Source organism: Rhincodon typus, chromosome 5 (genome assembly GCF_021869965.1).
Source record: "Rhincodon typus isolate 14 chromosome 5, sRhiTyp1.1, whole genome shotgun sequence".
NCBI classification, from domain to species: Eukaryota; Metazoa; Chordata; class Chondrichthyes; order Orectolobiformes; family Rhincodontidae; genus Rhincodon; species Rhincodon typus.
The window spans coordinates 20,097,692-20,109,898 of NC_063336.1; the positions used below are offsets into that span (position 1 = coordinate 20,097,692).

The 12,207-nt window shown below is 41.0% G+C and overlaps 1 protein-coding gene across 1 annotated transcript in view; it reads right to left on the reverse strand.

The window, feature by feature from the left end:
* Positions 1-10,879: 10,879 nt before the first annotated feature.
* Positions 10,880-12,207, reverse strand: part of LOC109926952 (L-cysteine desulfhydrase-like) — an 89,713-nt gene continuing 88,385 nt past the window's right edge. Inside the window, exon 13 of the mRNA XM_048596808.1 lies at positions 10,880-11,405. Within this exon, the coding sequence (XP_048452765.1) occupies positions 11,289-11,405 (117 nt within the window). The 3' untranslated portion in view covers positions 10,880-11,288. The remainder of the gene's footprint in view (positions 11,406-12,207) is intronic.

Here is a 12,207-nt window from a genome sequence, read left to right on the forward strand (position 1 = left end):
CTCCCACTCTCTCCCTATTTATTTCAAAACCCCCTTCCCCTCCCCCTTTTCTGATGAAGGGTCTAGGCCCGAAACGTCAGCCTCTCTGCTCCTATGATGCTGCTTGGCCTGCTGTGTTCATCCAGCCCTGCACCTTGTTGTCTCCCATCATACCCATCTCTGGTTTAGAAGTTGGAAGAGCCTGCCCATAAGCAGTTTAATACTAGGAGAACCTGTAATTGCTCCAAAGTGAGATTAATGCACTTTTCTCCAGAGGACGCATCACCTTACAGAATTGCCAGCCAATCAGATTAGCCAACAATTCTGTTGTCCAAGCAATGGCCACTGCTGCAACTTCAAGCAGTTCCTAAGGACCAGACTCCGCTGACAGGTTACTTTGGGGTAGGTGTTGCAAAGACAAGGACAATTGGATGAAGGGATCCCGGATCAAGAGACCAGGAGAGGGAGAAAAGGGGATGGCCTGGAGGGGAGGGGGTGTTAATTTCGATGGGCGTAGTGATCAACAAAGGAGGACACTCACCAGAAACCCCTAGCCCATATCATGCCCCACTGGGGAAGTGGGCTGGAAATCACAAAAGTAAAGAATTTTTAAAGGATTTGAAATACATAAGATTCTTAGGAGATTTGACAGTGTAGATGCGGAGAGGTTGTTTCCCCTTGTGAGGGAGTCTAGTACAGACAGCACAATCTCAGAACAAGGGATTGCACATTTAAGGACGAGATGAGGAAGAATTACTTTAATCAGAGGTAATGAATCTGTAGAATTCTTTATCACACTGGTTGGGAAATATTGGAAAAGATTCTCAGCGATAAGATCTATAAGCATTTAGAAGCAAATAGACTGATTTTTGGTAAACAGCTTGATTTTGTGTGGAGGAGGTCATGCCTCACTAACTTGATTGAGTTTTTTGAGGAGGTGATGAAGATGATTGATGAGGGAAAAGTGGCTGATGTTGTCTACATGAACTTCAGTAAAGTGTTTGACAAGGTCCCTCACGGCAGACTGGTACAAAAGGTGAAGTCAAATGGTATCAGGGGTGAGCTGGCAAGATGGATACAGAACTGGCTTAGTCATAGGAGACAGAGGGTAGCAGTGGAAGGATGCTTTTTGGAATGGAGGGCTATGACTATTGGTGTTCCACAGGAATCAGTACTGGGACTCTGCTGTTCGTTATCTATGAAAATGATTTGGAGCGAAACGTAGCTGGTCTTACTTGTAAGTTTGCAGACAATACAAAGATTGGCAGAGTTGCAGATAGTGAGGAGGATTGCCAGAGGATACAAACCAAAAGAACTCCGAGTTCTGAGTAAGGGTCATCAGACCCGAAACGTTAACTCTGTTTTCTCCTCCACAGATGCTGCCAGACCTGCTGAGCTTTTCCAGCAACTTTGTTTTTGTGCCAGAGGATACAGTGGGACATAGATCGGTTGGAGGCATAGGCAGAAAAATGGCAGATGGAGCTTAATCTGGACAAGTGTGAGGTGATGCATTTTGGAAGGTCAAGTACAGGTAGAAATTATACAGTTGAATGGCAGAACCGTTAGGAGTATTGATATGCAAAGAGATCTGGGTGTGCAGGTCCACACATCACTGAAGTTGGCAGCGCAGGTAGATAAGGTAGTAGAAAAAGGCCTAGAACATGTTTGCCTTCATTGGAAGGTTCACTGAGTACAAGGATAGACAAGTTATGCTGCAGCTTTATAGAACTTCAGTTAGACCACACCTGGAATATTATGTACAGTTCTGGACACATTTATGGACACATCCAGAAGGATGTAGATGCTTTGGAGAGGGTACAAAAAAGGTTTACCAAGATGTTGCCTGATATGGGGGATTTTAGCTATGAAGAAAGGTTGGATAGACTGGATTTGTTTTCACTAGAATGCAGGAGGTGGAGGCGCAACCAGATAGAAGTTTATAAGATTGCGAATGGCATGGACAGAGTGGAAAACGTGAGGCTTTTTCCCAGGGTGGAGGGGTCCATTACTAGGGGACACAGATTCAATGTGTGAGGGGGGGAAAGTTTAGAAGAGATGTGCAAGGCATATTTTTCACACAAAGGTGGTGAGTGCCTGGAACATGCTGCCAGAGGTGGTGGTGGTGGAAGTAGACACAATAGCAGCATTCAAGAAGCACCTGGACGAATACATGAATAGGAAGGGAATAGAGGAGTATAGATCCTGTAAGTGAAAACAGTTTTAATATGAAAGGGCTAAATGAGTTGTTGCAGGCTTGGAGGGCCGAAGGGTCTGTTCCTGTGCTGTATTATTTTTTGTTCTTTGTATCACAGAGGGGTGGTGGGGCTGGGTCATTAAGCATATTCAAGGCTGAGTCAGACAGATTTTTAATCAGTAAGGGAATCAAGGGCCTTGAGGAAAAGGCAAGAAAATGAAGTTGAGTATAATCAGATCAGCCATTGCTGAGTAGACTTGTGGGTTGAATGGGCTATTTCTGCTTGTACGCTACTGGTCTTAAAAATACCCAGAGATTTCCTAATTTGCTGGACTATCAGGCTGAGAGAAAACATAGACCAAGTTTCTGTACTTAACAAACTGTACACATATTATTGTACTATTTAAAACTCTAAACCCCTTATAAACTCTAAATGATAGTGAGTGGGGAATGAGCCCTCATGTCCAATTAAGGGGCTTGATAAGTTCAGGAGCAGACAGGCCTCCTGACCAACACCTCCACAACCCAACATATTTCTGACAGCTTGGTGGTGGGTGCCAGTGTGTAATTAACAGGAAGGCCACCTGGTGGAGTTTACATGCCACCCAACTTCCAATTCCCTGTAGGCATCCAGCTAAACATCTAATTTCACTAAACGTCTTCACCCAAATAAATCACATATTGTATAGTTCACCAGAGAATACAAATCACATCTTATTAGGAAGCAAAGCTCGTCAAATCCAAATCAGCTAAGATTTGCACCGAGGGAGACAAAACCAATAAAACTGAAATGATCTAAGATAGCAATAGTTATTGTTAAGGAAAACCTGCTGTCACTCAGTCTGTATTACTAATGAGTTTCTCATTATTATTTTGTTTTTGAAAATATGCAGTGCACTTTTTCTTAATATCATTAACAAGAATTATGTATTTCTCAAAGACGTACATTATAATTTTTGAAATACAGTAAACTTTAACTAGGCATTTTGGTTCTATGCTGTAAAAGAGACTCAAGGAGAATATTAGCTGTCAATTTAACAGAAGGATGACAACATATGATTACTGTATGCAAGTTTCTAAACTTTGTTACCCAGGTCCATGCAGTTTTCTTAAGCAGATTTTATTTTCAAGATACGTTCACTTTAAATGTTTAGACTTAACAGATATTATTTTTAATTTTATACTTTTTGCATTCAGCTTTTAAAAATAATCTGCTCTTCACTGAAGTTTTGTCTCTCCTCTGGGCTAGCCTGTTTTGCTTTTTTTGGCACTTCTGCTCAGTCCTGCATTGCCCTCCCCTTTAGTCGTTCAGCCAGGTATTTTGTGGTTTATCCCTCTCCAGTTGATTGCCCTCTCAAGTTTCTTTCAGATCAAGATTGCTGTAACTGAACATGTTGCCCAGCCTACATTCAAAGTCTCCAGCACTTATCGAGGCCCCACACACTGCTGCACTTACACATTTTCAATCATTAGCAACAAACTACCTTGTCACATCCTGCTGGGTCAAATACAGCCATTCCACATTGTACGGTGCCACCACTGCTTTAATCTGCCATCAAAGTTCCTTCCTCAGCTTTCATGATGGCCTACATTCTGCAACTTTCATGTCAAAATGATAAACATACATACAAATGGTATACATATAACATATATAAAACATGCATGTATTTAGAATCAGAATAATTGATAAATAAGTTCACTTAATTTCAATTTGGGGTTTTAATTCAGGCCTTTCGACTTATTTTCAGTATGAAAATCTAGCCAGAAATTTTCCTGCATAATTTATAATTAAAAAGAAGCTAAGTTAAGCTAAGGCGCACTCCCGACAGGTTAATTCATTAATACCCATTGCTTTTAATTCATTCATAAATTTTGCAATAGCTATGTTTTATTTATTCCTGTAGCATATGGATGAAATGCCTATTGGTTCTATTTAGTTTATAAATTACAGGGCTGCTGGGGAGTGGGAGGCTATAGACCATGCTTTTACAGTTACTTAAAGGTTTCATTCATCATAATGTGAGTATTGAACCCCCAGGGCACATGTTTGCAGATAGGGATGTGGGAGACCTGTGAATTGATACATCAAATATAAATCAGCCATTGCATCACAACTGATGGCGTCTTCATTTTTTGATGCTGGAATATGCAGCAACTGTTTGCAAAATTCATCTGAAATGCTGGCTGGTAATACTTTTAATTCAGCCTTATACAAACATCTTGGTACAAATCACAAAGCATACTCCTCTCAATATTGAGCCAAACTACTAAGAAAAATCATTAGACAAATTATTAGTGCACTTCAATTGCACTTCAAATACAGTGTACAGGTCTGCACCATAGCGCAATCAGAAGGATTGAAGGGGTGGATGGTTGAATTATATATAATGATCAAAATGTACTCTGGAAGTCAATAATTTACTGAATTGGTAGGAATATGATTTACAAATGATAAAGGGGAAAATGCAAATGCAACATTTCCCTTGTCTCAATGGTTACCACTGTGTGCAGCTGCATCAAGCTGTGCATTGACCCACAGTATGCAAACACTAAGTGTCATCTGTTCCTGGTGTTACAAAGGATAGATCTGGTCACATTATGATGGAATGTTCCAAGTAGTTGGACGGTACCGTACTATCTGTTCCTCGTGCAGAAATTTATATAGAAAAACTCCTTTTACTACAAGTCCAATTAGTCAGCACCTAATATCTTTTATCCCTTTTGGAGAAATGAGATGGTAAATCCTGTTGAACGGTTCCCTGACAGACTGACAAAGAATGCTTCATCATCAGAACTTACCGAAAAGCACCAAGATGCAGCTTAGCTGGTGTTGAGAAAGCCTCTTCCCACTTAGGCAGTGATGAACCAGGCACCAAATTGAAAAGTAGAATCTCAAAGGTAATATAATCTGGATTATTCTGAGTCACATACCAATTGGCAGAGGGCATGTATGATTAATGAAATAAAAATATAGTTCAAAGACTAATGTGGGAGAAGTGGAAAACTCGCATCAGTAGTGGGAGACTGTGCTGACTGCAGTTGAACCACGTAGCATTCTAGTAAACCACATAAGTAGGGAAGTTGGGAATGCTTTAAACTAAACAATGGGAGTGAGGGTTCAAGATTGGGTAGATGTAGCAAGTCAAGATTACAGTCCTTGGCAAGAAAGCAAACTTGTAATATCAGAAAAGAAGGTCAGAGAATGGCAGGAAGAGACAAGGAGAAAAGACCCCTAAAAATACACCGACAGTCAGGACTAAATGGCGCAAAGATAACAAAAAGGAAGAAAGCTAAAGGCTCTGCATCTGAACATGAATAACAATCATAAAATAGTTGAATTAATACTGCACATTGAAGATAAGGCTGAAAATCTTGCAGCAATCCTCAGCATTAAAGATACCAGTCTTCAGCCAATTTGATTCACTTCAAGTGATATCAAGAAAGGGTTGCAGGCACTGGATATTGCAAAGGCTACGGGCCCTGACAACAGTCCGGCAACAGTACCGAAGACTTCTGCTCCAGAACTTGCAGCTCACCTGGCCAAGTTGTACCAGTATATATACAACACTGGCATCTACCCAACAATGTGGAAAATTGCCCAGGTATGTCCTGTACATAAAAAGCAGGGCAAATCCAACCCGGTCAATTATTGCCCCTTCAGTCTACTCTCAATCATTAGTAAAGTGATGGAAAGGTGTCATAAACAATGCTATCAAGCAACATCTGCTCACCACTAACCTGCTCAGTGATGCCCAGTTTGAGTTCTGTCAGGGCCACTCAGCTCCTGATCTCATTACAGCCTTGGTTCAAACATAGACAGAAGAGCTGAATTCCAGAGGTCAAGTGAGAGTGACAGCCCTTGACATAAAGGCTGCATTCAACCGAATGTGGCATCAAGGGGCCCTTGCAAAACTGGAATCAATGGGTATCAGGAGGCAAACTCTCTGGTGGTTGGAGTCATACCTGACACATAGGAAGATGGTTGTAGTTGTTGGAGGCCAGTCATCTCAGCTCCAGGACATCTCTGCAGGAATTTCTCAGAGTAGTGTATTCAGCCCAACCATCTGTAGCTACTTCATCAATGACCTTCCCTTCATCAAAAGGTCAGAAGTAGGAATGTTTGCCAATGATTGCACAATGTTCAGCACCATTCATGATTCCCCAAATACTGAAGCAGTCCATGTTCAAATGCAACAAGATCTGGACAATATCCAAGCTTGTGCTGACAACTGACAAGTAACATTCACGCCAGATAAATGCAAGGCTATGACGATCACCAATAAGAGACAATCTAACCACTGCCCCTTGTCAATCAATGGTTTTACCATCACCGAATCCCGCCCCCCCTCCCCCATCAACATCCTGTGGGCTATCACTGACCAGAAACTCAACTGGACTCACCACATAAACACAGTGGCTACAAGAGCAGGTCAGAGGCTGTGGCGAGTAACTCACCTCCTGACTCCCCAAAGCCTGTCCATCATCCTCAAGGCACAAGTCGGGAAAGTGATGGAATACTTGCCTGGATGAGTGCAGCTCCAACAACACTCAAGAAGCTTGACACCATCCAGGAGAAAGCAATCTGCTTGATTGGCACTATATCCACAAGCATCCACTCCTGCCACCTCCAATGCTCAGTAGCAGCAGTGTGTACTATCTACAAGATGCACTGCAGAAATTTACCAACGATCCTTAGACAGTACCTTCCAAACCCATGACCACTTCCATTTAGAAGGATATGGGCAGCAGATACATGGGAACACAACCACCTCCAAGTTCCCCTCCAAGCCACTCACCATCTTGACTTAAAGAACATAGAACATAGAACAGTACAGCACAGTACAGGCCCTTTGGTCCACGATGTTGTGCCGACCTATTATCCTACTAAGATCAATCTACCCTGTGTACCCTACATTTTACTATCCTCCATATGCCTATCCAAGAGTCACTTAGAAGTCTCTAAAGTATCTGACTCCACTACCACTGCCGACAGCGCATGCCATACGCCCACCACTCTCCGTGTGAAGAACCTACCTCTGGCATCTCCCCGATACCTTCCTCCATTTACCTTAAAATTATGCCCCCTTGTAATAGTCATTTCCGCCCTCGGAAAAAGTCTCTGACTATCCACTCTATCTATGCCTCTCATCATCTTGTACACCTCTATCAAGTCACCTCTCATCCTTCTTCACTCCAATGAAAAAAACCCTAGCTCCCTCAACCTTTCCTCATAAGACCTGCCCTCCAGTCCAGGCAGCATCCTGCTAAATCTCCTCTGCACCCTCTCTAAAGCTTCCACATCTTTCCTGTAATGAGGTGAACAGAACTGAACACAATATTCTAAGTGCAGTCTAACCAGAGTTTTATAGAGCTGCAGCATAACCTCACGGCTCTTAAACTCAGTTCCCCTGCCAATGAAAGCCAACACACCCTACACCTTCTTTACAGCCCTATCAACTTGGGTAGCAACTATGAGGGATCTATGGACGGGGACCCCAAGATCCCTCTGTTCCTCCACACTGCCGAGAATCCTGCCATTAACCCGGTATTCTGCATTCAAATTCAACCTTCCAAAATGGATCACTTCACACTTTTATTTGGACTTGGAAATACATCGCTGTTCCTTCACTGTCGCTGGGTCAAAATCCTGGAATTCCCTCCCTAAGGGCATTGTGGGTCAACCCACAGCAGATGGACTGCAGGGGTTTAAGAAGGCAGCTCATCTCCACCTTCTCAAGGGCAACTAGGGATGGGCAATAAATGCTGGCCAGCAAGTAATGCCCACATTCCACAAATGAATACATTTTTAAAAAATTGAAGTAAATAAAGATGCTTTGCATAGCCATTATGGAGATGTGATAGGATGATGACAAGGATTAGATATTGAATACTGAGGGTAATAAGACATTCAAGAAAAATAGCAAGCTAGGATTAACCTCAAATTTATTCACATTTTACTTCACCTGCTATGCATTTGCCCACACACTCAATTTGTACAAATCATATTGAAACATCTCTGCATCCTCCTTATATTTTACCCTCCCATTCTGCTCTGTGTCATCTGCAAACTTGGAGATATTATGTTTAGTTTCCTTATCTAAATCATTAATATATAATGTGAATAGTTGGGGTCCAAGCACCGATTCCTGCAGTACCCCACAAGTCACTGGCTGCCACTCAAAAAATTACCTGTTATTCCTACTCATTGCTTCCTGTCTGCCAGCCAGTTCTCTAATCATGTCAGTGCACACTCCAAATCCCAAGGGCTTTAGTTATAGATGGTCCTCTAGAAGGTGAGAACGGGAAGTTAACAGAAGATAAGAAAATAACAGATGGAATCAACAAATATTTTGCTTCCGTCTTCTCAAGAAGATACAAAAACATTAAAGTGATTGCTATAAATCAGGGGGTTGATGAGAGAAAGGAACTTTCACTCATCATTAGACAAAGGGTTCTGAGCAAAATGATGGAGCTACAGGCTGCTAAGTCCTTGAGTCCTGATGAGTTTCAGTCTAGAGTCTTAAAAGAGGTGGCTGATGAGATAATAGATGCATTGGTGTTCTGGAAAGGTTCTGTCAGATTGAAAAGTAGCAAATAGAACTCCTCTGTTCAATAAGAGAGGGAAGCAGAAAACAGAAAGCTATAGGTCAGTTAGCTTGAGGTCTGTGTAGGGAAGTGCTTGAATTGATCAATAAGGAAGTTACAGCCAGGAACTTAGAAAAATTCAAATTAATTGGGAAGAATCAGCTTGATTCGGTGAAAAGGAAACCATGTTTAAATAATTTACTGGAATTCTTTGAAGAGGTAAACATACACTCTCCATAAAGAGAAGCCTGTAGACATAGTGTACTTGGATTTCCAGAAGGCATTTGATAAAGCACCACATCAAAAATTATAATGTAAAATAAAAACTCATTGTATGAGGGTAAAATAGTAACATGGATAGAAGTTTGGCTGGCTGGCAGAAAGCAGAGAGTATGCATAAATGGATCTTTTTCTGATTGGCAGACTGTGACAAGTACAGTCCCTTTGTTATGGGAGGGATTAGTAAATGAGGGATTAGAAAATAAATTTGCAGGTGACACAAGGATAGGTGGGAAAGTATGCTGTGAAGAAAGCACATGGAAGAGTGCAAATACATATAGATGATTTGAGTGGGTGCAGAAAAAACTGGCAGATGGAGTACTACATGGAAAACTGTGAACTTGTTCACTTGGGTAAGAAGAAGCAAAAAAAAACAGTATTAATAATAGAGAATGACTGCAGAATTCTGAGACATAAAGGGACCTATGTGCTCTGTGGCATGAATCACAAAAAGTGCAGCAATTAACTAAGCTTGTTAATGGAATGCTATCCTTTATTCTGAAGGGAATTGAAAATAAAACTAAAGATGTTATGCTTCTCTTATATACGACTTAGGTGAAATCACATCTCAAATAATTTGTGTAGTTTATTTATTTAAGAAAGGATGTAAATGTGAATATCTGGCAGATGGTTCAGAGGAACTTTACTGGATTAACACCTGGAATGAGTGGATTGTTTTATGAGGATGGATTGAACAGGCTGGGCTTGTTTCTACTGGAGTTTAGAAAAAGGAAGGTTGGATTGATTGAAGTAGTTTTGACAAGGTGGATGTGGAAAGGATGTTTCCTCTTGTGGATGAGTTCTGAACCAGAAGGCACTGCTTAAAAATTATGGGCCATCCTTTTAGGATGGAGGAGAATTTTCATCCAAGGGCAGGTTGTACAACTTTGGAGATCTCTGCCTCATAAGGTGGTGGAGGTAAAGTCATTGAATATTCTTAAGGCAGAGATAGATAGATTCTTGTTAGGCAAATGAATCAAAATTCATTGGGGTAGATGAGAATATGGAATTCAAAAGACAAACAGATCAGCAACAACCATATTGAATAGGACAGCAGAATTGAGGAGCTGAATAGCTTATTGCTGCATCTAATTTGTATGTTCACAAAGAGGTTCACTGAACATGCAGCCCAGATCACCACAAAGAAAAGTGATCATAAGAAATGGGAGATGGAATAGACCATTCGACCCATACAGCCTGCTCTGCCAAATAGATCATGGCTTATCTGATTGCAGCCTTAGCTCTCTTTCTTGTCCACCCTCCACAATATCTCTTGGCTCCCTCATGGATCAACAACAAAAATTAGTACTTCTTTCCATCTCACTTTAAAGAACAAGTTTAATTATTGCTGCTCCTGCCCTCCCTCGACACACAGCTTTGACTAAGGTAACTGGTGCCGGTAGGAAGTCTCGAGCTATGCAGGCACATTGACTGGGCAGTTTTGTAGGTTCCATTCAGTTGTTTTCACAACTGTGATAGCCACATCCACAAACACCTTGCCTCCCCTTCCCCTCCCCCTACCCCCACAACCCATCCAGAGTTGACATCTACACCCACTTACATGAGGGCTGCTGTGCAGCTAGCAGTGGGCTGATTTTCTTTCACTTCAAGTGTTTCCTTTGCTGACAGGTTAAAATACCGCCCCAACCCTGTGACAAGGAAGCCTGAAGCTAAATATCAGTGATGCCTAGCTCTCAGAATTCTAGGCAGGGCTTGTACCCTGCACTACTTCTCCAACTCATAGAAGTCTTTGAATTTCTAGGTCAGTGACTCTAAAAAGTGTACAACTTTCCACATAAACCACAAGGATCGATGTCAATCAAACTCAAGGGCTAGGATTGATTCTTCTCTTGAACACTCTGTTTATTAATATAAGACATTTTTGGAAGAAGAATGCAAATACTTCAGTCCAATTCATGTCACCACTTTCGCTGGTCTTTAAAGCTAAGCTACCACAGGCAGCAGTGAAAATTCCAGAAGTTGCTAAAGCACATTGGATTTGTGTTTTTATCATGCAGTTGTTTTCACAATTCTAATCTATACCATTAATCTGTACCATGGCTTGAGCATTACTCCATTGGGCTCTGTTCTAATACTGAACCCCTGCTAATCATACAAACAAAACTATCTTTTGTCAATATTTTCAATAGTCAATTTACATATATAGTACTTCTCCAAGGGGAAATAGTATAATCAGATATGTAGTAGTAAGAAGACAGTTAATCAGAATACTGAAGGGTAAGTTCCTAGCCTACTCTATTGTCATCTCTTCAACTGCATCTGCAAGTTTCTGGTACTGCTCCAGTTCATTGTAGATATGTGTGGAGATCCGAACATACAGCTTTCCTCCCAAGGCTTTGACTGGTACCTGATTAGAAACAAGAAGATCAAAGTGTGGTAAACAAATGTTATCAGTCAGAAAATCAAATGAGTTTCAGTATAGTGTAGGCAGCAAAGATGATTGAAAATTTTTTTGTAAATATCAGCTAAGGACAAAATCAATGAGTAATATTCTCTACGGAAAAATGCATGGATAAATAGAAAATAAACATTGAATAACAGCACAACCATTTTCCAAAAGAACATTTTCTTGTATATTTTTCATTGCTTAAGCTGGGTAAAAGAGATCGAAAGCGGTAACCTGTTTAAATGTTAATGCACCGTTGGAAGTATCTGTACAGCATGGCCTGTAACTGTTCTTCAACTTCGCTTTCTCATTTTAAGGACTTAAATGAATGATGGCCTTGCTGTTGGGTAAGATGAGAACATATCATTGTAGGAAGAACTTGTGGGACAAGCCGGTGTTTTTTCACATTGGAGGCATTAGAAGAATAACAGTAACCTTGATTTTCCCTGAAGGGAAGAATTTATGCTTAGATAATCACTGGCAAGACTTAAAACCAGCTTAGGGAATCAGCACTCCCTAATTTTATGTAGTAGTTAGTTAAGATGTACAGGCTTCATTAAGTTAGTGACTTTCAGAAAAGTCTGAATAAGACTAATCAGTTTTTCAATTATTGGCGATGCCAGGCTGGTAATAGGAGCACAGAAGGCAATGTGGATGTGGGCAAGTAAACTAGAATTATAAAATACAGTAAAGAGTAGAGAGAAATCAAGTGTCAGTATAAGGTACTGAATCGGGAACTGGCCTAAAACCTTGATCTTTATCT